This window comes from Tiliqua scincoides, chromosome 1 (genome assembly GCF_035046505.1).
Source record: "Tiliqua scincoides isolate rTilSci1 chromosome 1, rTilSci1.hap2, whole genome shotgun sequence".
NCBI lineage: Eukaryota > Metazoa > Chordata > Lepidosauria > Squamata > Scincidae > Tiliqua > Tiliqua scincoides.
The window spans coordinates 16,408,402-16,435,686 of record NC_089821.1 but is presented as its reverse complement, the minus strand read 5'-3'; the positions used below and the strand labels follow the sequence as shown (position 1 = coordinate 16,435,686).

At 44.5% G+C, this 27,285-nt stretch overlaps 1 protein-coding gene and 1 pseudogene across 1 annotated transcript in view; both read left to right on the top strand.

Moving 5' to 3' along the window:
- Positions 1–27,285, top strand: part of PLA2G4F (phospholipase A2 group IVF) — a 41,107-nt gene that overhangs the window by 2,480 nt on the left and 11,342 nt on the right. The window contains exons 2-13 of the mRNA XM_066618320.1: positions 3,519–3,591; positions 6,243–6,379; positions 9,747–9,872; positions 12,166–12,206; positions 12,555–12,597; positions 14,022–14,092; positions 18,815–18,980; positions 19,059–19,172; positions 19,958–19,995; positions 22,443–22,578; positions 22,891–23,027; positions 24,173–24,395. Coding sequence (XP_066474417.1) covers positions 3,519–3,591; positions 6,243–6,379; positions 9,747–9,872; positions 12,166–12,206; positions 12,555–12,597; positions 14,022–14,092; positions 18,815–18,980; positions 19,059–19,172; positions 19,958–19,995; positions 22,443–22,578; positions 22,891–23,027; positions 24,173–24,395 — 1,305 coding nt within the window. The remainder of the gene's footprint in view (positions 1–3,518; positions 3,592–6,242; positions 6,380–9,746; positions 9,873–12,165; positions 12,207–12,554; positions 12,598–14,021; positions 14,093–18,814; positions 18,981–19,058; positions 19,173–19,957; positions 19,996–22,442; positions 22,579–22,890; positions 23,028–24,172; positions 24,396–27,285) is intronic.
- On the top strand, positions 14,341–14,459 carry LOC136638036 (5S ribosomal RNA; annotated as a pseudogene).

Sequence of the window (27,285 nt, the reverse complement as noted above, 5' to 3'; positions counted from 1 at the left end):
GAATAATTGGTCCAATTTTGTGCTGGTGAGAGAATGGCAGGAGGGACAATAGCAGGAGAATGTTCAAAGCAGATCAGCTTTGACCACTATGGGCGCAATCCTAACCCCTTATGTCAGTGCTTTCCAGCACTGGCATAGCAGTGCCAATGGGACGTATGCGGCATCCTGCAGTTGGGTGTCACTCACGGAGGCCTCCTCAAAGTAAGGGAATGTTTGTTCCCTTACCTCAGAGCTGCATTGCCCTTATGTCAGTGCTTTCCAGCACTGACATAAGGGGTTAGGATTGCGCCCTATGACTATTACAGTAGTAATTGTGATGGCTGAATATGGGGATTACCTGTAGAAGCTCTCTCTCTCTCTCTCTCTCTCTCTCTCTCTCTCTCTCTCTCTCTCTGGTATACTGTTAATATTAGTGGCAAAGTTTGTCCCACCTTAAGATGACAGAACTTCAATGCCCTTAATCCCCAGATGTTTTCTGTGTGAACTCTTAAGAGTTAACCACTTTCTCTAATATCTGTAAAAGTTCATAAAGGATTAGATTTCATATAAGTTACCTGCTGGTTGCTTAGAGTCAACATGTCAAAACCTGATCATGATGGCTCAGACAGGCTCATACAATCTCTACCAGCTCATACTTATGATACTTTCTTTTATATGTTCGTCTTACTATTTGCAATTTGATTTCTACGCAAAGGTTTCTGACATTTTATTTTATTTTAATAACAAACAACATATTGTTTGTTATTTTGAGTTCATTGTCACTACAATCTCATCTATACTTTTTTGGGAGTGAGCTTCATTGAGCTTACTGGGACTTATTTTTTTTAGAAAACATGCATAGGATTGCAGCATAAGTATGCAGCATAGCATACTTAAGGTTGTAAGTATCAGCTTAGTGTTGTGGAGATGTTAAAAGGACAAACTTTTTTATCCTTTGATACTATAATGCTGTGATGTAAATCCATGCTCTTGCTCTCTCACTCCCACATATTTGATACTGTTTGCCAATCTACCTGTCTCATTGTTGGAAAGATATAGCAGTACTGTAGAAGGGGCAAAACCAAAAAAAGAGCAGAATGTTCTGGTACATATAGTTATGGGCTCCTTAATCTCTGAGAGGTGAGAAATCCATGGATAGTGCATATTTATTTGCGTATATTTATTCAAAAGTGAATCCCACTGAATCCAGAGAACGCTGGAGACTCATGGTACCCTTGTCATATTCATTTTATTTACAAATGCACAAGCAGAGTGTATTGGAAGCTAGGAGACTTGATAAAATAAACAACAGTTTTGCTAATCCTACATTAGGTTCCCAGAGAGCAACTATTATACCCCCTGCCTCCCAATTTCAATTCACTGCAGTTACAAGCTTCCAGTTCTTTCTCAGATTCTAGCTGGAGAACTAGCTCTGGATTATTTTCTGCCCTTCTCCTTAGCCATTCATATGGTTGTAAAACACTACTTTGTCTAGAAGGCATAAAATGATTGATGAACATAACTGGTGATGAGGAGAAAGTGAACTGATGAATGTGTTCTCAGTTTTTCTTGTGATCATCCAAATAAATTTCAAGTGAGCAAGGCCAAGGCATATGTGTCACGGGGTGGGGCAAGTGCCTTTCCCTTTAAGATGGATTAGGTTGGGTGTTGGTTACCCAGGTGTAGTGCATTAGTAACTTAAAGAATAAAACCTGGGCATGGGTTGCCTGAAAACACACAGCAGGAGGAAGGGAGCTGGGGGTTAACAGCTTTTATCCTGGAAGAAATGCAGAGAGACCTGTAAGATGGTAATTTTAGCCTCTTTTTAGATATGATCTTTTCTTGTTTTAAAGCTACTGTAATTCATGTAAATATGCTATTGGAGCAATTGAGGCTCCCTTAAAGTTAAGTCTTTTACATGAAACTTGAGTGCAATAATTAACCAAGGACATGTATGTTAATAGGACCTGAGGCTTGGAGTAAGCTAAATAAATAAACATTGCTCTTGGGGGTTTGTGGAGGATGGTGTAGGTGGAGGAGGGTTAAACCCTGGTTGACTTGGGAATCTCCCCTGGTCCTTCCCTACCCCAAGGGTGATGTTTGTGACAATATGGATGACCAATACACAACATATGGATTTCCCTGTTATGGGATGGTGACACTTGTTTTTTACAGATTCTTGAAGGATGTAGGGCTGGATTCAGAGGTGTGTAAGTGGAATGGCCCTTCCTCATGCAAAATGCGATGCAATTTCTATCGACTCTCCCCTCCACCGACAGCCCCCCCATCTTTGCATATTATTCCCAAAGGTCACCCAATCCTCAGGATCACCCCTTGGGGGTTGCTGAAGTCTGCTTCATTGAGGAGGGGCATGAAAGACTTGTGTTGTGAGTGGAATTCACTCATGGTACTCCGGATCCAACTCATTGAGTAATAATCAAGAATAGTTAAAGATGCTGCATTTTGTTGTTCATATTCCTAAACATCTGATAGTTAGAAACTGCAAGAGATACCAGGGCATGGTTTACTGCATATATATCCCTTTGGCTCTCTATATGTTTCCTCTAAGTGTCTTGTACTCTTTGGAATTGTGAAAGGCCATATGTCTTCAAGAATAATTGGTGTGACCAAGCATATATCTGTAAACATACTAAGGGCGCCATCCTAACTAACTTTCCAGCTCTGAGGTAAGGGCCATGCAACCCCAAGGTAAGGGAACAAACATTCCATTACCTTGAGGAGGCCTCCGTGACTGCCACCCAACTGCAGGATGCAACACATACCCCATTGGCACAGCTATGTCAGTGCTGCAAAGTTGGTTAGGATTTGGGCCTAAGGCTTTCACGGCTGGCATCCATGTTAAAGCAGTGAAAAGTATTTTGGGCTAAGTGCTGTGGTCTAAATTTTTACAGTTACAGTTGACTATGAGGTTCTTAATGCAGTGGGTATTCTGAACTACAGAAGAACAGTTGAGTGCTGGTTCCAGTGCTTAAGGTAGTCACTAAAAATGGCAACCTCTGAGGAAGCTCACCAAAGCAGTGAGTATGGTGGCGTAGCTGGAGGGGGAGCTACACGACTCCGTTTTGCTCCCCTGGTCGGGAATGGCTCCAAAGGGAGGGGCCGCTTGCCCGCCTCACTGATGCTCCCTGCCAGCCTGAACGCTCCGCCCCCTCCAGCTACGCCACTGGGTGGGTGAAATGTTAGGATCTTGTTTTAAAATTTAGACCACGGCACTTAGCCCAAAATACTTTTCACTGTTTTAACATATCTCTGTTAAAGGAAAGAGATTCAGAAAGAGGTACTTTTATTTTCTATTGGTGAGGAACATTTGTCTGTTGGGCTAGGAGACAGGACATTACAATGTTATTTGCTTGTGTTTGCGACCCTTTAGTTTCACTTTCTGTGTGTTAGTGTTTGATGGTTAATGCGATAGTTGCTGCATAGCAACCTGTTAATTTCTGAAGTGGTGCTTTCTTTTGCCATGTTTGCAAGCTGTACTTAGTTAAAGTTTAATATATTGGGTCTGATTATCTTTTCAGCGTGAGAAACACCCTTACTACAACCTCACAGTGAAAATCCTGCGTGCCAGAAATATTAAAGGAACAGATCTGTGTGAGTACCCATAGATGTTTTGGCTTGTTTCTTCTGCACATTGCCCCTTCATGTATACTTGTTAATATTGTTAAGATAGTCTCTTCCATGCCTTGCAATTAATGAAAACTGTATCAGTTCAGAAAGAACAATGTTTTTCTATTCATGAATATAAGAAGAGCCAAGAATCCATCTAGATCAGGGTTGCTTAAACCCCGGCCCACGGACCACTTGCGGCCCGCTGGGGGTCCCTATCCAGTCCCTGGGGGGGGTCCCCCCATCGCTAATGGGTACTCAGCCCTCATCACAGCCCGTGCTGGCACCACACGTGAGCTCCAGGTCTGGCTTTCCCTCACTGCCACTCAGCTTTGCACCTACGAAGCTCAGTGGCAGCGAAGGAAAGACGGGCCCATGTGCATGCAGGGCCTTTTACAGTGGGAAGATAACGCAAGACGTGCAGGTCTCGCATTACGTCCCACTACAAAAGGGTCCTGCATGGGCCTGTCTTTCCCTGCCTGGCCGGTTGAGGGCAGCCTGCCCGCGTGGCGGCGGCTGCAGCAGCAGCAGAACAAGCCGCCTAAGCGGGTGCACAAGTGGGCAGGCGGACAGCTGAGTGGGGGTGCAGGCAGGCAACCGGGGGGGTGGATGGGTGACCAGGCTGCAGCACAAGCTGAGCAAGGGAAGGAGGGAGAGGGTGGATGGGTGGGCAGGTGAGTGGGCTGCAGCACAAACCGCCCAAGGATGGTTGGGTAGGCAACCGGGTGGGAGTATGGCTGCCCAGGCAGCAGAACATGTCACCCGAGTGACAGAGGGAGGGAGGGCGAGGGGGCAGGCGAGCTGGCTGGGGTGTGTAAGTGAGATTCCTTAAGAACTGGCTGAAGATCCCCCCACTTTCCCGAGTGTGGATGTGTGTATGGACTAGTTTGAATTAATTCATTCATACCAGTTCTGTCTCTAATATATTTATGTAAATTTATTCAAATTTGAAATGCAAATTTTTTTTTCTGGCCCCCAAGAGAGATGATGTGGGCCTCCTACCAAAATATTTGAGCACCCCAATCTAGATCCATCTAACAGCCCAACCTTATGGTGCTCTAGCACCGCCACTGTATTGCACTGGGCCAGAGCAGCTCAAGGGAAGGGAAAATTTGTTTTTGTATCCCAGGCAGAGCTCGGCTGGTACCAGTGGGTCTCCTTGGAGCTGTGGTATTTAACAGGTGCAGAAGTGAGGAGGCCCATGTTGGGCAGCCCAGCTTGGAAGGGGGGCATGGGATTTGGCAGCAGTCTCTGCTGCTATCCCTGCTCCCCTCCTGGGTTGATCCATCCTCTGGTCCACCCTCCCCAAAAAGCCTCCCTTCCGCCTGGTGGGGATACCTACCACCTGGCACACCTGGCTCGCGTCCTTCTGGCACTGAGGCCCAGCATCAACTAGCACTAGACTTTCCACCTGCACAGTGGGCTTACTACTGGCTTTGGACTGCCTTATGGCATTTTTGTGATGCTCTTTTGCCATGCTGGCAGTGGGGCTGGAGTGCCAGCAGTAAGCCCGATAGGATCAGGCTCTAAGTTGCCATTTTATTTCAGGACGGCAAGATGACATTTCCCTCCCTCCATCTGGTATTTAGAGAGAGATTGCCTATGAATGGTACCAAAGCAAACTGATCCTGAGAGTGGATTCATCCCAAAGAAACAAAAGAAAAGTTTTTCCAACAAATATCACATTTTTCAGGGCCTTTTTTCAAATTTCATGGCCTTTTGACTTGACTAATCTGGGATCGGCCCAAATGAAATGTGCTTCTGCTTTCATATAACATAGGTCAAAATGATCCAATCTGCACTCTTGGACATGACCTGAATTATGTATTCTTTTGTGCTTTCAAGCTTTTGATTTGTTTGACTTGGCTTGTAGAAAGGAAGACTGGAACTTTATTGGCTCATCAAGTGCCTAAGTTCTAAGAACAGGTGCTTCAGCCTTCCCTGAAGTCGCACACCACTGACATGGACATAACATTCCACTGACATTTCTTTCTTCTTGGATAACGGACTGGCTTCTTTGCCTTGCGTGACCACCTGTCCCTCCCTTTCAGTGTCCTGTCATGTTCCTCTCCTTTCAGAGTGCTCACTCATGCCTATGTATTCACCCACTAGGATTTGTTCCTTTTACCCATTTCTGCCCAGCCCACAGGCATACACGCTAGATCCCTGTTGCTTATATGCAATGTTGGGCAGAAATGTTTTAAAATAAATTCTAAAATATTGCAAAAAGCATAAGTATTAAGTTTACATACAGAAAAATCAAGTGCAAGAAAAGCAGTCATGTCTTATTACATAATTTACAGAATTGGGATTTTTTTCCCAATGCAGAGCAGAAATTGTGTCGAATTCATATGGAGTGCAAGCATATGGAGTGCAAGCAAAATAATTAGTAAATATATTTTAATGAGGCAATGACTTTTAGTAAGTTTGAAGACACTTTGTTGGAAGTTTGGAATAAATAAAGTTTGGAATAAACATGAAGAATGCCCTTGTCCCAATAAATTGTTGTTCTGTTAAGGGAGATCTACTTTTGAAGAGTATTTTTTTTTGGTCTTCCACTTAGCTGATTCTTGGATGTGGTGAAAGAAATGAGTGAAAACATTTTCACGATCACCTTCCTGTTCCATTCCCTCTAGTGTCCAAGGCAGATTGCTATGTGGAATTGAGTCTGCCGACTGCATCGCCAATTACTTACCGAACTCGAGTTATTGACAACTCCAGTGACCCAGAATGGAATGAAACTTTCCGCTATAGAATTCACAATGCTGTCAAGGTGAGAGATGATGCTTCTTGATTGCAGCCGTCAGTACTGGATAATCTTTGTGGATTTGGGGAGGGCGAAATGGCTTAACTTTCCAAAGATGAACAATCTTTGCAGGGGAAAAAATAATAGAATGTAGGGTTGGAAAAAATTCAGTGTGCTTTTATCCACCCCAGCCCCAAATATCGTTTTTTCCCCTCCTGTCACCACCTTACACCTGCAGTGTTATTCTTGGTACCTGTCCCACACTATTGATAGGGCTGAGAGAGGCAAGCTTGATTGTCTGTGCTATTTTTCCCACCTGGAAAACAGCAGGGAGAAGGTTCCAGTGGACTACCTAGCCCAAGTAACAAAGTGTTGTTGATCTAACCAAGGGATGTCAAACATAAGGCCCATGGGCTGGATGCAGCCACCAAAAGCAATTAACCCCCCCCCCCAGCAATTAACTGGTATAATATATACCAGCAATTAACTGGTATAATTTTGGTCTTCCAGCATGATAAATGGAAATATCATGAAATCTCATATCATGAAATTATGAACAAGATTTGCACTTTATCTTCTGCCATTTGCAGCTGATGAGTTTCTGTGTGAGAACATAGTGCTCATTTCTGGCCATCATCTGCTCAATGATGTTACTTCTGGCTCTCAGCAGGTACCATGAATTTCATTACATGAAATGAGTTTGACATCCTTGATCTAACCCAGGGGTGCTCAAACCCTGGCCCTGGGGCCACATGCGGCCCTCGAGGCCTCTCAATGCGGCCCTCAGGGAGCCCCCAGTCTTCAATGAGCCTCTGGCCCTCTGGAGATTTGTTGGAGCCCTCACTGGCCCAATGCAACTGCTCTCAGCGTGAGGGCAACTGTTTGACCTCTCACGTGAGCTGTGGGATGAGGGCTTCTTGCACTGTTTGCTGTTTCAGGTATGTGATGCAGTAGCGGCAGCAAAGGAAAGGCCAGCCTTGCGTTTAGGACTTTATAGGCCTTGAGCTATTTCAAGACCTTCATTCATTCATATAATCTTTAATATATTCATTTATGTAAATTTATTCAAATTTAAAATTTAAATTAATTCTTTTTTTCCCCGGCCCCCAACACAGTGTCAGAGAGATGATGTGGCCCTCCTGCCAAAAACTTTGAACACCCCTGATCTAACCTAATGCTAAGGGCATTGTTTTGGTATTAATTACTCCCAGAACTATGCTTGCTACTATGATGATGCACAAGCCCAAATTTTGTAACTGTTTGCAGAGACACCCAGAGCTAAGATAAGGAAATAATGAGAGTATTATACATTTTGGTGAAGATATCAAGTTAAGGTATTACTCAGTCCTTATCAGATAGAATTCTAAATTTAGATTTGGACAGTGCAAAGGGATTCAAGGTTGGGCACCAGGATGCAGGTTTCTTGTTACCTGGTGTGCTCCCTGGTGCATTTGGTGGGCCACTGTGAGATACAGGAAGCTGGACTAGGTGAGCCTATGGCCTGATCCAGCAGGGCTGTTCTTATGTTCTTAAGTGGTCTAGGACTGTAGACTGTCATGATGGAATGAAACTGAAGAAACTTGGAACTAATATGGTGTAGCAAAAGCTTGCTCAGCCTATTTTTGAAACAGATACTGTTTCCATTCTTTTTTAAAAAAAAAAAAGGTGTGGTAATATATCTTCAACTATGGGCAGTGGCGTCACTAGGATTCGCGTCACCTGGTGCAGGAAACCTGCGTGCCACCCCATGCAGTGGGTGGGGCAACGCCCCAGGTGGTGGGTATGGTGATGTACCATTGCCGCGCCTCCACTGGTCTTTTGGCTGTATCTTTTGTTAGAACACATATATTTCAATATGGTTTGTTTCATTGCATTCTGCATGAAATTATGCATTGATTGATATATAACATGATGGTCTTATTCCTCCAAATTCTGATTTTAGTGATTTTGAAAACTTGTAGAGTCACACACACACACACGCGTGTCAACTTACTAACAACTTATTGCAGCAGTTCTCAAACTTTTAGCACTGGGACCCACTCTTTAGAATGACAATCTGTCCAGGACCCATTGGAAGTGATGTCATGGCCAGAAGTGACATTGTTATGATATATTCCCCAGGCCTATAGTGAATTTACAGGCTGGATAGGGCAAGGCTAGGCTCTGATGTCTTGGCCTGCATACATGCAGTGTAGCCCAGGTGCATCATGGGATTGGTTGATGCAACAGGGCACAGCAGGGATGATGCAATACCCTGCAATACCATGTCACCGGACAATGAGTCATATGATCACCAGATCATAGCCCGCTTCTCATTGGCCAGTGCCAATATATATTGCAGCTTGTGCAAGCTGCTGTGTGGGAGATGTTATGTGGAGTGTCTGCAGGAAGCTGCGTCGGTGGAGTTGGTGATTGAAAGTTGAGAAACGTGCTGTTTGCTTGCTGAGCTGCCTTTGCATTGTAAATATTGTACATACTTCTAGTAAAGGACATCTGGTAATGGAGCACTGCCGTGTGCCTCGTTTTTTACCGGGAGTATCTGGCTGACCTTGAGTCTCTGGAGCTGCGGTGTTGGCTGCGTACTGCAACAGACATCATCAAGCAAAGAAAAATAAAAGACAGTAATAAGGGGGAGCCAGTTCTGTTCCACCAAGTGAATCTACTCTGAAGTAAGTCCCATAGTGGTCAATGGGGCTTACTCTCAGGAAAGTGTGGGTCGAATTGCAGCCTCTGAGCTCAAGCCTATGCAAGTCTACTCAGAAGTAAGTCCCATAGTGGTCAATGGAGCTTACTCTGTAGTCTGCCTGCAATAACACCCCACCCCCAAAGAATCAGTGAGATTTCCAGCCCTCCCCAGTTTAAAGTTCTTCTATTTCAGGCATATCCAGATAAAGACCTACCTGGCTTTTCAAGTGCAAAATAGAAAACTTCCCCTTACCAGCTCAAGCCTCTTTTTTTGTCCTTTTTAGTGGGGGGGAGAGGCTGCCTTCTGACATGGTAGCTCCTAAAGCCGCAATTTTAGTGCATCACCCCCCCCAGTGCATCACCCCCCCAGTGCATCACCCCCCCCAGTGCATCACCCGGTGCGGCCTGCACCCCCCTAGCGACGCCACTGACTGGGAATAACCTGGGAGACCTAACTGAGTATTCAGGACTTATGCATTGAGTTAGAAGAAAACTCCTAATTCAATGTAGCTTTAAGACATATTGACTTTCAGTAAGACAACTGTGTTTAGAAATCTATAGAGGAAAGTTCTCAATGGAGATATTATATAATGGGGAATGCAAAATATCAGTATTGGAATACTTACGTTTTTGTTTTTCTAAAAATGATTGACTCGTAATGCATTCTGCTTTTCCTTATGAGCTTCTCCTCTCTCTCCTGTTCTTTCAGAACACTCTTGAGTTGACACTCTTTGATGAAGATGTTCTTGTAAGTGATGAACTTACTTCTGTTGTGTTTGATGTCACAGGGATGGTGCCAGGCCGTCGTATGAAGAACACTTTTAAACTAAGAGAGGTTTGTCTCGTTCTTTAGTGCACTGTCAAAATTAGGCTTGCCATCTTGGAGTGTTCTGAAACCTGGCTTTGCTTCTGGGTGCCAGGGTGGGGTTATGGCATCAAGTAATTTTCAGCAGGGATATCTAATACATTGACTGTGACCCAGTCATTCAGACCTTGGTAACTTTTTGGATTGACTGCTCTAATGTTGTTTTATATTTGTGAAGACTATTCAGAATCTTCAGTTAGGGCAGAATACTATTGTCTTTCTTTGTTAAGGACTGGTGTAGTGTGAATATTCTGTGTGTAGGATCCTCTCACAATTGCATTGACTGCTATGTAGCTTGTGGGCCTGATGCAAGGCACTGACCTGTCATAAGAATTGCGTTTAGACCCAGACAGCCAGATCCAGTGCAAATCCTGTGCAGTGGTGCTGGTGCAGGCTACACTGCAGCCTGCATGGGAATTTTGCATGCTGGAGGTCTCCGTGGAGTAAGGGGCCATTTGTCCCTTTGCCCCAGGGTAAGACCCAGAGGCTGCATTAGGACAACTAGGACCTATGCCTGCTAAATTGCTGCCCCAACTGCTGCTGGTGTGTCACAAAAGGCTCAGTGCTCTTCAATCCACCCTGGGGGGGTGGGGTGGTCCCTCATCATTAATTACATAGTGATAATTAATTCCTGGATCTACATTTAGTTCAGCCAGCTTCACAAGTGATTCTGAGTTCTGTTTTGAGTGAGCGAAATAATAATAATAATAATAATTATAATTATAATTATAATAAATAACTAGTTATTTATATACCGCCTTTCTGGTCATCGGATTATTCCTCTGACTTTATTCAAGGCGGTTTACAGAGGCAGGCATTTCTAAATCCCTTAAGGGGATTTTTACAATCATAGAGGTTCTGTCTTTCAAGAACCAACAATATTTCAGAATGGATCTTCCTGGTTTGGTCTCGCTTCTGGCCCCCAGTTCTCCCACGCAGGCTGACAAGCAGCTCCATCTCTCACATGGAGGGCAGCCAAGATGCTTCTTGCTCACACCAAGAGCAGGTGGAATCACTCAGCTGGGCTTGTCAGCTGCTTCAAGTTCTCACCATTCTCAGCCGTTCAGGGAGCTGCCGGTGTCCTCGAACTGGCGACCTTCTGATGTTATCTTCAGGCTAACGGAGGCTCTACCCTCTAGACCAGACCTCCTGCCCGAGGTCCCTGTTCTCTTCCTTCACTACCATTCATCTAATATAAATGTATCATGTCATCTGCCTTTTTTCCTTAAGTAAAAAGACCCAACGAGTTTAGCCTTACCGTCTGAAAGATGCTTCAGCTCCTTGATTATTTTATCAGTGCCTCTCCATCTTTACTATTTTTGAAATGGGATTTCAGTTCTGGTGTCGACTTAGATACGTTTTCAGGCAGTCTTTGCCCTCCCTCCGTTGCCGTGGTTGTTCATTGGGAGAAATTAGAAAAAGACTTGTATGCCTGCGCACAGAGTCCTTGTGCTGAGGGAATCACTAAAATGGGAGATTCAGTGGCTATACTTCAGTCCCTGACTCAAGCTCTGGGAGATCCTGTGCTCCAATAACCATGCGATCTCCTGCTTTGGTTGGTACTGCTTCCTGTGCTGAATGGAGTGAGGAGCCAAGGCCTGCTTCTGGTCTCTGGCAGGTGACAAATATTTGAGCTTACATAGTTCTCAGCATTATAAGGAAACACTGCAAATCTGATAAGAAAGCAGATTGTGCACAACTTCTGAATTTTAGTGTTTAGATCCTGTGCTTATTTTGGCTGTTTACAGCAATACCATGCATTTTGGGTAGAGACCAGAGCATGGATGAAAGTAAAAAATGGATGAATGTCAAAGCATAGCCTTATTTAGCTTGCAAATTTAATTTGGCCAGTGAAGAACATCAATCACTATATAACTCATGCAGACATGTGTAAAATCTAAACAAATAGAAATAAAAGAAAAATAAATATATGAAAGTTGATGACTGTCATTGAAGGGCGGGTGAAATTGGATGAAAGAGGAAAGTATGTGGATGAAATTTGAAATGTGGTTCTAATTGAAAATGGTTGAAAGAGCAAAGTGATGAAGGTCAAGTGTATGAAAGTCAAGGTATTGCTGCATTAGACTTCATATGACAATGTATTTTCCAACTGGAAAAGCGTTGCATAAGAAGTAGATTAACATGACAATTCCCCTTTTAGATTATGACAGCATAACAACAAATAATATGCCCTGACATGTCACAGTCTTCTTGTCCCTGTGCTTCACATATGATGTTTTAATATAATATTACTTATATGTAGGACAAGGAGGAGCTGGATGTAGAATTCTTTCTGGAGAAAAGGTGAGAACTGCTAAATTTCCCATTGTCACAAATCTCCAATCCTCGGGTTGCTAACAGGGAAGTGAGTCTCATTTGAGTTCAATGTGATTTAATTCTAAATCGATATAGGATTTTTTGTCTTTGCTCTTATGGGAAACCATCTACAAGCCTGTGGCACGTGTAAATCCCCACTGTGAAGCACTGGGAGGTCTTTTATTAGTGTCAAAATAGTTGTAGAAATCCACCTTGTAGACTGGTTGAACCATTCTCGTATGGCAGCAGCTGGAAATGAAATGAAAGGATTTTAAGAGGGCAAAATACAAAGTATCAAAAATATCTTCGTTCACATTGGTATTTTACATTTTATAGTTCAGATGCACCAACTGAAGTTATCACTAATGGAGCCCTTGTGGTGAGTACCTGGGGAAAAATTAAATGTCCGTTTAGGAATTATTATTTTTGTGAGTGACAATACTTAGACTCAGGATATGAGCTCTTTCACATGGCAGTTTTTTTCAAGTTGCTTGTGCAGTTGGCTCAATCTGCCTTCTGTCTTGCTTTTTTACTGAATAAAATGAATGGAAATACAGTGTTGGATTGGAGTCTGCCAACCCTCCCCCCTTTTACATATTTGCTTATCTCTACTTCTCAATCGCTCTGAACTGTTTCAAGAAGGCAGAGGAAACAGGGGAGAATTAGGAGTTGCCTGGTCAGATGTCCCCCTAAGTCTGCGGTTTTCAAACTCTCCGGGAGTTTGAAACCCGCAGTAAGAAGTCTTTGTGGGGGCTGGAGGGGGAGGGAGCAGGGGCAGGGGGAAGGCAGCGACGCAATCCCCAGGATCGTGTTGCTCTGGGGGCTGCAGGGACTGGGATGCACTCACCAGTCCCTGCAGCAGCCATCCCTGTATGCGGGGAACCCTGCGCGAGCACCTGCAGGGCACCCCAGGTCAGGGAAAGGGAGAGTGGAGCGATCTGCTCTGCCTCCGCAAAAGTGGAAGCGGAGCACCATCACCCCAGTCTCCCTTTCCCTGACCTGGAGAGCCCTGCAGGTGCTCGCGCAGGGCTCCCCGAACACAGGGACGGCTGTTGCAGGGACTGGTGAGTGCATCCCAGTCCCTGCAGCCCCGTCAGAAGGGAAAGCGGAGTGATTGTGCTCCGCTTCCGGTTTGGTGGAGCAGGGCGTGATTGCTCCGCTTTCACTTTTCCTGACCTGCAGGGCTTCCCACACCCCCAGAAGGCTGCAGGAGGCTTGGGCAAGTGCACCCAAGCCCCTGCAGCCCCCCTGAGCGGCGCGATCCTGTGGATCACCCCGCTGCCTTCCCCCTGTCTCCTGGCTGCCCCTGCCCCTTAAGGGGCAGAGGCCAGGACCTACAGGCTGGGGCGTCACAACACCCCGGTTTGAATACCACTGCCTTAGGGGTTCAGACTGAGCTCTTGGGCTGCCAGTTGTTGGGGTCACTCTTGAGCACCAGTTAAGTTTTCTATATTTTGGGATCCCTTTTTGCATTGACTTGTCACATTGTCTATGTGCATGCTGGTTTCGTTAGGTCTTTTTCAAATGTTAAGTACTGAATTTTAGTATTGTATCCAGAAGTTATTGTCCTTGAGAAATGCAGGATGAATTATTGACTAAGCAGTAGCTATTCTTGCTAACAATGTTATCATCCTCCTCTTAGGATCAGTTACCCAGCCAATAAAGGAATACATTTGTTATAATTCATAACAAATGTTATGTTTTTAAATTCACATCTAATCCATTCCTCCCCCCCATATATGTACTGTACTAGAACTTATTCATGCAAAGAATGGTAGTGTGCTTTTTCTACCTTCCACATAGGCTTATCCTTGCCTTTCCCTGAATGGAATAATCAACAAAAAAGACAAGTCAAATCTGAAAGAACAGGGTAGGTCTGTCTTGTTGTTGTGTCCTCTTCCTTGCATAACTTCAAATTAAATTGTTTCTGTGCTTTTAAAGTAGGAATATATAAGAACATAAGCCCTGCTGCATCAGGCCAGGGTACATCTAGTCCAGCTTCTGGTATCTCACAGTGGTTTTGGAATCTCACCAGATTTCTTAGAGAACACTCAAGACAACAAGATACATGAGATGTAAAATTCTATGGGATAACGAACAGTGACGTCTCTATCAGTGTGATCATGATAGTGTTGTTACCCCGCACATGCCTGATCTCATCTGATCTCAGAAGCTAAGCAGGGTCAGGCCTGGTTAGTACTTGAATGGGAGACCACCTGGGAATACCAGGTGCTGTAGGCTTATACCATAGTCTTCCGAGACTGAAGGTTGCCAGCCAAAAGTGTCACTGAAAAATCAATGTCAAAGTGGATCTTCTATGACTCATCGATTACATGTGGCCCTTTGTCTGGGTCTACAAAAGATTAGGGTGGATGAGTAAAAACTAAACCTCAAAGTGTAGTCTACCCTCTTGCAGTTGGATCTGTATTATTTTATTATTAACAGTATTTATATAATGTTTTTCAACAAAAAGTTCACAAAGCGGTTTATAGAGAAAATCAAATTGAACCACACAGACAATAGCAGGATGACGACTAAAATAAAATACAAGATTGTGGAGGAAAGAACATGTCCGGGCATGCCCTAGCAAGCACACTCAACAATGCAGTGATCACCATCAGGACCAATAAACATGTATTTTCATGTTTTTGCGAGCACTGGCAGTGAAAATAAATTTGTTTTTCCATGTTCAGTTTTTCCCCCCCAAGTATGATGAATTTGAAATTTAGCGATTTCCAGCTACCTGTTTGACCAAGGCACATTTCGATTGTGAAAAAACCTGACGTCCCAGGAAAAAATGGTGGTCATTTTTGAATTCAGCGCACCAAAAAACATAAGAATCAGATAAAATTATGAAAACAGCGTTTTGGTTGCAGACCTGTGTAATTAATGGCTCTGTGTCCCAAATGGGCTCACAATCTAAAAAGATGCAAAAGAGCACCAGCAGAACAGCCACTAGAAAAGACACTGCTAGTGGGGAAGAGGGCCAGTTACTCTTCCCTTGCTAAATAAAAAGGAAAACCCATGTGAAAATGTGCCTCTTACCAGCTAGCAGGGGTAATCTGTATACAAATAATGTTGGTTAGAATTAGTAGAAAATACTCTTGTGGGCATCCTCTGCACTGTGGTAGCTTAATGAATGAGAACATATGCATGTCCCGTTCTAACTCTTGTTTCAGTCATGAGGTCACTGAGTGGTAGTTGACAAGTGCATTTCTCTGAAGTTTAGTGCTCCTCCCCTCAAAATCTGGGGGTTGTAATACTTTACAGGGTGGCTCAAAGGTTTGTTGAGATAAAAGAATATGAAGTGATTTGAGCACTAAGGAACAAATACTCCATAAACACTAAGTACATTATCTTGGCTGGGTTGTTGGAAACCTTCAGTCTCAAAAGACTATGGTATTGCGCTCTGAAAGGTGGTTCTGGAACAGCGTCTAGTGTGGCTGAAAAGGCCGATTTGGGAGTAACTGCTGCTTCCCGTGTTGTGCCGATGCCGTATGGCGAAGTTGGAGTGTCCTCTCCAGTGCGCGAAGCCTGGGTAAAAGCAGGTATGGAGGATAGGCTGTTTCCCGTGCAGCAAATCCCCCCCCTCCACGTCGCTGGAATGGTCCAATGGAAAGGCAGAAGCCAATACGGTTGGTTCCAGTGGCGTCGCAGGAGTTGCCAGAACGTGACTGTGTTCAGCCATGAACTGCCTCAGGGACTCCGGCTCCTGATTTTGCCTCGAGGTTGACTCCTGAAGCCTTTTCCACAACTGGATGTAGCCACAAGGCAGTGGAGGTTTGGATTCAGAGTTTTCCTTCTCTTAGATGTCTCCCTGACATCTGGCAATCTGTGAACACTTAGGGCTTCCATTGTTGCATGGATATATAACTTATATCTATATAACTGTAGTTTCCAGTACAAATGCCAGGTGACGATAATTTACTAAATTATGGCCAGTATATTGTGGGTCTTGTGCAAAGGAGGAACTGGACAGGGGGTCCGGGTAGCAATTGGTGGTAGAGAACCCTGGTGCTGGTTCCTCCCTCCTTTCCCCAGGTCTGTCTGTATGCTGGGGCCAAAATTGGTTGACTTCATTTGATGACAAAGCCAGGCAGAGAAAGACCATTGTCAAAAGCCTTCCTCCTAGTTACATAGAGAATCCCCCCCAGTGTATACAATAGCATAGCATGTACCCAAGAGTCCAGGAGAAATGGGGCAAAACTCTGGTTGTGTTCAATCAACAGCAGGCAGGTGAAGAGTTAAAACAGTTTATTAAAACATGAAAAGGTTAGACGGGATTGCAGTTATTTTCAACCTTTTTTTGTCTCACAGCACACTGATAAGGCACACCATCAGGTTTTTGACACTTGACAAGGCACACCATGCTGTCGGTGGGGGGCTCACATCCCCCAATGGCCCTACTAATAAATGACCGTCCCCCAAACTCCCACGGCACACTGCAGACCATTCATGGCACACCAGTGTGCCACAGCACAGTGGTTGAAAATGGCTGGATTAGAGGATACAAGGAGGAAAGGAAAGAACAAGCAGGCTTGGAAAACGGCTTGAGGATTAGCTCAGATGTGGAGCATAGCAAAAATACAAGCAGGCAATTACAATCAAACTTAAAATAAAAATAATTTCTTAATGCATCTTAGTTCTCTGGTCCTTAACATATTTACTTAGGGTCTCAGCTTTCCTGATGCCATTTTACCTGTTTGATCCCCAGTGAAGCAGTTGAACTTGACCATGCACAGATTTCTCCAGAGCCTGATTAGAACACCTACAAACCCTTGGTTACCTACATTCAGTGAATTAGGTAGCCTATATTCAGTGAGGTCATAAGTCTGACTGGATGGTATTCAAACATCTGAGCATCTATATCTGCCTTCTGACCTGGTCCAGTGGCCTTGGAGGCCCATTGAACTGGCAGGACCTACCTGCTTGGTCCTGCAGTCTTTCTGCAGTAGCACTGATTTCATAGTGTCTTAGGGAAGCCTCTTTCCTTTTGAACTGTATGCTGAGGCGTTCCTTAAGGGAGACATATGAGTAGAAGGAAGTAAGGGGAGTTTGGTTATCACAGAGCGATACAAGTTACTCCTGAAGGTATAACACCAGAGAGCTGCAATGTTTTGGTTGGTGTACTCTAATGGACACAACCTTCTTACCTAATTGTTGGACTGCAGAAGAATCTCTTCTTCATCTCCCAACCATGTATAGTCTTGAAATCTCTTGTCCTTTTTTCTCCCTCATTTGCTGTCTCCTCTGTTGCTGTCTTTCACATGCACACAGCTGTCTTGGACATGCCATCATATTGTCTCTTCTGTGCATGTGCATTCTCACTTTTTCTTGCATCGCTTCTCTCTTTCCTTCCTTTGGTAGCTCTTTTTCTTCCTTCAGTAGTTGAAGTGTTTAAAGTGCCACCTCTAGCTCTTTCCACATCTCCAGCACTGCCAGTCCAATCCATCTTCCCCATTCCTGCCTTCCAAACTTTATCTAGAGTGAGCACTTTCCAAGACCACTTTTGGCAAGATCACAGAAAAAAATGGGGTCAAGAAATGCATTTTCTTTCTGTGTTATGACACTGAGGGCCAAGCTACATTTTACTTCAAATGCATAGATTTATCCTTTGTATTTTGGGTTCTAGTTCAATGTGGGGATGGGGACTGTGGGTGGGGGGGGATGTCCCATTGTGTCACAATCCTGTTGGGAATTTCTCTCTGAAGCTACTGCTAGGCCTGTGAAGGAAGTTGCCATTGATACCAATCACAGAAAATTTGGTGTCAGTGGGATTGGAAGCTGGAAGTCTGCACAGTCAGCTTCTTTGCATGGAAGTTAATACCCAGAGATGAGGCACGTACAGTCCTAAAATTATGTATGGAAGGCAACTGGCCTTTGTTCTTCTCTTTGGAATTCAAATATTCAGTTAAATTAACTAGTTAATTAATTGAATATTGGCAATCCATTATATCAATAACAGTTCAAATATTATCCAGTACAGCAGAGGTTCTCAAACTGGTGGGTTGTGACCCACCAGTTTGTATAATGCTTCCCCTGTCCCTTTAAGGGGCAGGGGAAGGGGGAGGGAGGGAGGCAGCGACACGATCCCCAGGATTGGGCGAGGGGGGGCTGCTGTGCACTTACTTTAATAAGGCAGGGCTGCTGCAGGAGGTGCGGGGAGCCCTGCACAGCACTCCCCGAGGCTTGGAACTTTCACTAAAAGCAGGTGCAAAGCAACTCCTGCAAAATGGAAGTGCTTTATGCCCACTTTTAGTGAAAGTTCCAAGCCTCGAGGAGCGCTGCGCAGGGCTCCCTGCACCTCCTGCAGCCTGCTGCAGCCCTGCCTTCTTGAAGTAAGTGCAAAGCACCCCCCCTTGCCTCCCTTAGCGACACGATCCTGGGGCTGCCCTAGCCCCTCCCCTGCAAGAACTTACTGAGGGAGTAAAGCTCCCTCAAAGTTTGAGAAACGCTGCAGTACAGTATATAAAGACATGGAATTCTGCTTTTACTAATTGTTCTGTCATTTCCAACAGTATTCTCTTTTCCTTGCTATGAGGAAAGCAGTATAGTGCATGTGTCCTAAACTTCACTCTGTTCTTTGTAGCAAATAGTCATCAGTTCAAGATTTCGCTTCCTGGATCCTATGAGAAGAAGTTGTGCATTCCTTGCAAAACAGACTCTGGTCAGAACCGTGGGATCCCATTTGTCTTCCATGTTGGCAAAGACATGTGTTCAGAATTGGATGTGGAGCTGGAACAAACCATTACAGTCATTCAGGTGAGACATGGGCATGCATTTCATTTTAGAATGCTGCAGACTGGTCTTTTATTGTGAATATGTTTTGTTTATTCCCAGGATGGAGTGAGTCCCGACTTTGAAAAGCACAGTACGGTTCTTGGATCAGGAACTGTTCCATTGCAATCACTTCCTCCAGGAAAGGAAATTGAGACTACTGTTCCACTAGGAAAGGTATGTTGACTCCTTGGTGGGTTGCACTGGGAACTCTTTTTGTAAAGACTCATCGGTTAACCATACATGTTCCTAAAATATGGAATTTAGAAGAGACAGTATTAACATTGCACTCAATCCTTTGCTGCTACTAGGGTTGCAAACATCTTGTTTCAAAAATTTTGGTGCCTTGGTGGACATCAGAAATGAAATCCAGTGACCCACCCTGGCTGGAAGAGCTGAACTTGGAGGGGAAAAAAATCCTGTGTGTCTGAGGTCGGTCTGCACAACTTCTGTCACTCAGCTTGGGTGCAGCCCACCAGCCACAGAATGGTAGCCAAAACACAGAATGTTTTGGCCTCCCAAAACATTGGGGTTGTCAAACATCCAACAGGCTTCAGAATATGAATATGGGCTGGAAGTGGCTTGGTGGGTCACATGTTGTGCAGATCTTATTTAAGGCATACAGCTATTGCAGGTTCCCATGTCCCATGCCATCAAACAGTACCATCCATAAACACGGGGCAGAACATAATGTTTTCTGCTCTTGGTCACCTAAGATTGATGGTGTAGCTTTCTGAAGTGTGTCCAGTGTGTTCAGTTTTGTATTGGGTAACCTCTGAAGAATTGATCCAAAGTATGCCCCTCAATTTAGAAAAAGGAGATTGAGGGTGTAAAGACCCAATAGGGAGATAGATTTCACTAGCCAGGAAAAACAAGGATACTGTGGGAACTTTGCTGCAAAATTAGGAAGCCTTGCTGTTTTCCTGGCAACCTCTTTTAGTGTATGTTTTCTCTGTTTTTAGGAGCAAACTGTAGATCTACATGTGAAGACTGAACAAATGTGAGTAAGTCTTCTGCCATTTTGCAGACAAAGGTTATTTTATTATGTTTACAAAGATGCAGCTGGAATTATTTAAAAGTTCTTAAAGGATGGCTGTGTTAGTCTGATGCAGCAGCAACAACAGAAGCTCTTGTAGTACCTTAAAGACTGGGGACCCAATCCTATCCAACTTTGCAGCACCAATGCAGGCGAACCAACAGGGCGTGCGCTGCATCCTGCTTTGGAGGGACAGTCATAGAGGCCTCCTCAAGGTAAGAGAATGTTTGTTCCCTTACCTTTGGGGCTGTACTGTGGCTGCATCAGCTCTGGAAAGTTGGATAGGATTGGGCCCTAAGGCAGTGGTTCTCAAAATTTTTAGCACGTGGTCCCATTTTTTAGAAATCTGTCAGGACCCACCGGAAGTGATGTCATTAACCTAGAAGTTATGTCATGGCCAGAAGTGACATCATGAAGCAGGAAAAATTTTAACACCCCCTCCGTACAACAAAATCAAATTAATTAATTAAATTAAAAGTTTACAATAAGTTTAAAAATTATTTAAGAAGAACCCTCCTAACCCTCCCAAGCAGTTGCTGATCTGTTTAAAAAAATTCCCCAAACATCCCAAAGGCTGCAATCCTATCCACACTTACCCAGGAGTAAGCCACACTATCATTGTTAAAAGCAGATACATAGTAGCCTGTTAAAACATAGTAGCCTGTATTTCCCCAAATGCAGTCACATACCATGGTAACATCAAGTCTAATATATTAAAATAAAATAGATATTGAAATGAATGGGGACCCACCTGAAATTGGCTCACGACCAACCCAGTGGGTCCCGACTCACAGTTTGAGAAACACTGGACGAAGGTGTTTGTTGCAGCATAAGTTTTCAGAGCCTACAGCCCACTTCATCAGATCCTTGGTCTCCTGACCTTAGAGCAAAGCAGCATTGTAACAGATCTATACTGCAAACCAACAGATGCTCACATTTATTTAGGCTGGAGTTCTACCACCCAGAACACTCAAAAGAAAATACACTCTACGGCTTGGCTTATATGCATATGTAATAACAATGAGATATACTATAAAAGAACACATGGAATTCTACAGAATCAATTTTGTGTGATTTATACCATCCATAGTGCTTCCATGTCCTCAAGAGGATGTCTCCTCCACAATGTTTTGTCACTCTTGTCACCCAAGAAAACACTCTTAAGTTGTGGTTTCCTTCTATCCAGTACCTCCTAATTATCACCAGGCAATTAAGGAGACCTCCCCCATATCATTCCAACCTCCTAGTCCAGTGGTATTCAGATTGGGACATTGCGACGCCCCATCCTGACAGCCCTGGCCTCTGCCCCCTTAAGGGGGGGGCAGGGGGAAAGGCATCAACACAATCCCCAGGATTGCGTCGCTAACAGGGCTGCAGGGACTGGGGTGTACTCACCAGTCCCTACAGCAGCATCCTTGGGGGTGCGGGGAGCCCCAAGCAAGCGTCTGTAGGGCTCCCCAGCATACAGAAAGCGAAAGTGGAGCAATCGCACTTCCGGTTTTGCGGAAGTGGAGCACAATCGCTCCACTTTCACTTTCTGCATGCTGGGGAGCCCTGCAGATGCTCATGCAGCGATCCCGGAGATTGCGTTGCTGCCTTCCCCTTCCCCCATTGCCTCCCTCCCCTCTCTTGCAAGCACTTACTGCGGCTTTCAAACTCCCAGAGAGTTTGAAAACTGCAGCCCTAGTCTATGGAGATAATTAGTGAGAGCTGAAATAAATCCACTCCTCCTAGATCTCATCATGTTGACCCAGTAAAACATTTTTAATTAAGCAGAGCATCACCTAAGTCCACCTGTGTAATATTTTTGGAACACAAGGACTCTGGATGCCATATTCAGTATGTTGGTAAAACAACAACAGACCTTTATATGCATTTCTGAAACCACAAGTCAGCAATGATGGCGAAGACACTTGAACAGCCTGTTGCTGAGCATTTTAATGCTGTTGGCCATAGCCTCTCTGACTTGGAGAGAAGTCCTCCTAGGAAGCCATTAAATACTGGGAAAGACCTTGCCCATTCTGGTATTATCTTGAAAATAATGCTTAGTAAGTGCATGTTTGTTTAATTCTCTTGCATGTGCCATTCTGTAGAGAATTTCACCACCACTAGAATTCCTCAAACTGTCATCACCTTGGCTTATACTTAAATCAAAACTCTGAAGAAGTTAAATGTTTAATTTCAGTGATTTGAATCTTCTAAATTTTTTCAGTCCTTTATATCCATGCACAGTATACGTGTGGACTGACTGAAAGACATAAATTCTTTGGTATTGAAATTTGTTCCTTTTGCCTGAGCTAGTCTTGAATAACTTCAGATACATCCTTCAAGGTTGTTTAAAAGGCATCTGGAAACTTCTAGGCAGGTATGTTCATCTTCCCCCCCCCCTCTAATACTATTCTCAAAACCAGGACAAAGGATCTTGACGTACGCCTGGGGTTTGATCTTTGCAAAGAAGAGCGAAAATTTTTGAACAAGAGGAAGCAAGTAGCTTCTGGGGCACTAAAGAAGGCTCTCAAACTGAGAGAGGAGCTCAGCGATGAAGAGGTATGTGACTTGCAGTGTTTATTGAATTGAGCTATCAGTGGTAACCTTACAGTTATATCTGTAATTGGTTCAGCTCAGTAGGAATAAAACAGAAGACTATTTTTTATTTATTTAAGGAAACATTGCATGCCATATCCTTTTGCAGGCACACATGATTTAATTAAGTGGGCGACTCGATCATAACAATATTACTTTAATCTGAACATCCTTCAAGATACCAAACATGGCTGTAGTGCACTAAGAGGAGTGTGGATATCCCTGCCAAATAATGCTCTGAGCTTCTCGTATGGTACATTTTTGTTTCTGTTAAAGGTTCCTGTAGTAGCAGTCTTAGGATCTGGTGGAGGGATGAGAGCACTGACTTCATTCTACGGCAGCCTTTTTGGGCTTCAGCAGCTAAATCTTCTGGACTGCGTCCTCTACCTTTCTGGAATCTCAGGCTCTACGTGGTACGTGATAATGACATTTCTAGCTGACTGTAGGCTGATTAAGCTGGAAAGAACCTGAAATCGTATGCTCCAAGGACATGCTTGATGGCAGAATCCTCTCTTTAGTGGCTCCCAATACAGTATTCCTGGGTAGCTCTAAGAGTAACAGCACAATCCTATTGTCTTCCTGTGCTGGTGCAGCAACCACTGCATGTAAAAGGGGATTGGACAAGTTTCTGGAGGAAAAATCCATTATGGGGTACAAGCCATGATGTGTGTGCGCAACATCCTGATTTTAGAAATGGGTTATATCAGAATGCCGGATGCAAGGGAGGGCACCAGGATGAGGTCTCTTGTTATCTGGTGCGCTCCCTGGGGCATTTGGTGGGCCGCTGTGAGATACAGGAAGCTGGACTAGATGGGCCTATGGCCTGATCCAGTGGGGCTGTTCTTATGTTCTTAACTACAATTCCCAAGAGGCCTTGCAGGTCTCTTGTTGTCTGGTGTGCTCCCTGGGGCATTTGGTGGGCCGCTGTGAGATACAGGAAGCTGGACTAGATGGGCCTATGGCCTGATCCAGTGGGGCTGTTCTTAGGTATGCCGTCATGCTTATGCCAATGGAGAAAGGAATGCTTGCTGGAGCAGGTAAGAGCTACTCTGAGCAGCATGGGGGAGGGGAGTGTGGGGATGGGGTGTAACGGAGTAGAGGGAGGGTAGAGATGGGATAGGGTGGGCAGATTGGTGGCACTGGTGTGTGCCATTTCTTTTGCTCCTTCCCAAGCTAGATCTACCAACACAGCTCCCCTCAGACGTGTGCCAGTGAGTTAGCAGGTGTAGGTCTGAGTAGACCCATCACTATGGCTGGTGTTTTCCCCAGGGCAAGGTAATGAATGTCCCCTTATCTCAAGGAGAGCTCCAGCCTTCTCAGTTCATGCATAGGATGCAACATGGCTGTGCTGGCCCTGCCGGATTGGCGCAGGTTAGGATTAGGCTTACAGTGGAATCTTAGACTTACAGTGGAATCTTATGTATGCCTACCCAAAAGTCCCATTGTGTCCAAGAAGAAACTGTGCTGGTCTCTCTCTCCACCCTCAGGAGCCTGGGGTTATAAGTTGTTGCTAGATATCTGACTTAAATTTCATGTATTCTTATGGAAACTTTTGCAGGTGTTTGTCATCCCTGTACCAAGATCCTGAATGGTCCTGTAAAGACCTCAGAGGTCCCATCAGCAATGCCCGAGAAAAAATATCCCGCAGTAAAGTGGGAGCATTTTCTTCAGAGAGGTTGAAATATTACTTCCAGGAATTGAATGCGATGGAGAATTCTGGGCGGAAAGTGTCTTTCACAGACTTATGGGGGCTTATTATAGAGTACTTCCTCCAGCAAAAGGTGAGGAATTATAAATGTTGGACACATACTACTGTTTACCTGCTCAGCAGATTCAATGTCGTGCATTGCTTCATGTTTGTTCTTGTCAGAATAATGTAAGTAATCTTTATTCACTCAGAAACTAGGGAATCTTGGAACAAATACTTTAAAATAAACATTTTTTTAAAAACATATTGCAAATATTAAGCAAGACACGATCTAGTTCAGTGGTTCACCAAACTCATGACGGCTGTACAATGGAAAACCGGTCCCCATTCAGACCAGAGCTTACTGTTCTGCTTCTGTGCTGCTCATATTCCGAGTAGATCTGGGCACTGGGAGACTCTGGACAGTTGTGTCTATTGCCTGATGTTCTAGAAGGCTGTGCAATTGGATGTCCGGGGAGTTGCACCTGTCCGCAGCATCCTGGTGCCCAGATCTACGAGCAGCACAGAGGCAGAATGGGAAGAGGCACTCACAGACTGGAAGGCTTTCCCCAAACCCTGGATCCGGCACCCGGGCCAGGGTTTGGAGGAGCCTGATCTAGTTAACTAAGCTATTTCCTGAATTTTGTTTCAGTTAGAGGGAGTGAAGCATGTGCTTATGTCTCCAACTGAAATGAATGAGATTTGATCAGCTTGTGGCCAATATACTTAAAATCTTGAATTGCATACATTGTGATAAAGATCAGGAATGAAAAGAGTCGAAGAGTAGACTAATGCTGAAATCCTATATGCACTTACCTGAGAGTAAGTTCCATTGAACTTGATGAAATGTACTACTAAATAAATACTTGCTCCCTGCATTTGCAGGTCATACTCATGGACAGGAAATGTTCATATTTTAAAAATAGAGATAATTGTGAATTTGAAGCTCTCCTGTTTCAGGCCAGGTACCTACCTGGTCCAGTATTCTGCTTCTCATAGTGGCCCACCTGCTGCCTCACAATGAAGAGAAAAAAAGCATGCAGAGGTCATTGTTATCAGAGGGTTGCTAATAGGGGTGGAAAAATAACTTGGATAGTAATCCATGGTTAGTGGGGATTTTTTTCCGTAAGTAATAATTGGATAGGATCTGATTGGGTCTGGAAGATTTGAAAAAGCCCCCAAAGTTTTTATTTTGAACACTTTTTTAAAAAATGACTTTTCTGAAGGTCAACCAGGAGGTGCTCTCATGGGGATCCATGTTGGGGCTGTTGGAAAAGTTTTTGTTTATTAAGCTATGTTATCTTTGTGTGCATTCCAGAAAAACAGTAAGGTTCCATGAAGGGGTGGAATTAGGGAGTTCAGTTAGAGTGGTTGACTGTGTTGGAGAAGGGGCAATTCCATCTCTGACTGCAGGCTGTGACCTGACTTATGAGATTGTTCCTTTGCAATATATGCTCTTCTGTTACACGAATACTTACCTCAATGTATTTTTTCAATAAATTTTTCCACTGAATCCTCCTGGCTTGTTTTCTGGGTGGGTTGCTACCAGGCAAAACCACCTCAGTCCTTTCAATATTGCCTGTTTGGAGCTCACCTCAAAGCCAAGCTAGATCTGGGTCATGGCAGAAAAAAGGCAAGTAGGAAGGAGCACAGGAAGCTGTTTAGGTTGACCACCCTGCTAGAGAGCCTCAGAGTTCGGCAAAGGAGGGCAGGCCATTAATTCATCCAAGCCTTCCTCCTTCCCACACAGGCTGCTTCCCCCATGGGCTTCTTCTACAGATAGCTTCCCTTATCTATTAGAGGACAGGTCCTCTCGTGGATTGAGAACTGGTTGGAGGCCAGGAAGCAGAGAGTGGGTGTCAATGGGCAATTTTCACAATGGAGAGAGGTGAAAAGCGGTGTGCCCCAAGGATCTGTCCTGGGACCGGTGCTTTTCAACCTCTTCATAAATGACCTGGAGACAGGGTTGAGCAGTGAAGTGGCTAAGTTTGCAGACGACACCAAACTTTTTCGAGTGGTAAAGACCAGAAGTGATTGTGAGGAGCTCCAGAAGGATCTCTCCAGACTGGCAGAATGGGCAGCAAAATGGCAGATGCGCTTCAATGTCAGTAAGTGTAAAGTCATGCACATTGGGGCAAAAAATCAAAACTTTAGATATAGGCTGATGGGTTCTGAGCTGTCTGTGACAGATCAGGAGAGAGATCTTGGGGTGGTGGTGGACAGGTCGATGAAAGTGTCGACCCAATGTGCGGCAGCAGTGAAGAAGGCCAATTCTATGCTTGGGATCATTAGGAAGGGTATTGAGAACAAAACGGCTAATATTATAATGCCGTTGTACAAATCGATGGTAAGGCCACACCTGGAGTATTGTGTCCAGTTCTGGTCGCCGCATCTCAAAAAAGACATAGTGGAAATGGAAAAGGTGCAAAAGAGAGCGACTAAGATGATTACGGGGCTGGGGCACCTTCCTTATGAGGAAAGGCTACGGCGTTTGGGCCTCTTCAGCCTAGAAAAGAGACGCTTGAGGGGGGACATGATTGAGACATACAAAATTATGCAGGGGATGGACAGAGTGGATAGGGAGATGCTCTTTACACTCTCACATAATACCAGAACCAGGGGACATCCACTAAAATTGAGTGTTGGGCGGGTTAGGACAGACAAAAGAAAATATTTCTTTACTCAGCGCGTGGTCAGTCTGTGGAACTCCTTGCCACAGGATGTGGTGCTGGCGTCTAGCCTAGACGCCTTTAAAAGGGGATTGGACGAGTTTCTGGAGGAAAAATCCATTATGGGGTACAAGCCATGATGTGTATGCGCAACCTCCTGATTTTAGAAATGGGTTAAGTCAGAATGCCAGATGTAGGGGAGAGCACCAGGACGAGGTCTCTTGTTATCTGGTGTGCTCCCTGGGGCATTTGGTGGGCCGCTGTGAGATACAGGAAGCTGGACTAGATGGGCCTATGGCCTGATCCAGTGGGGCT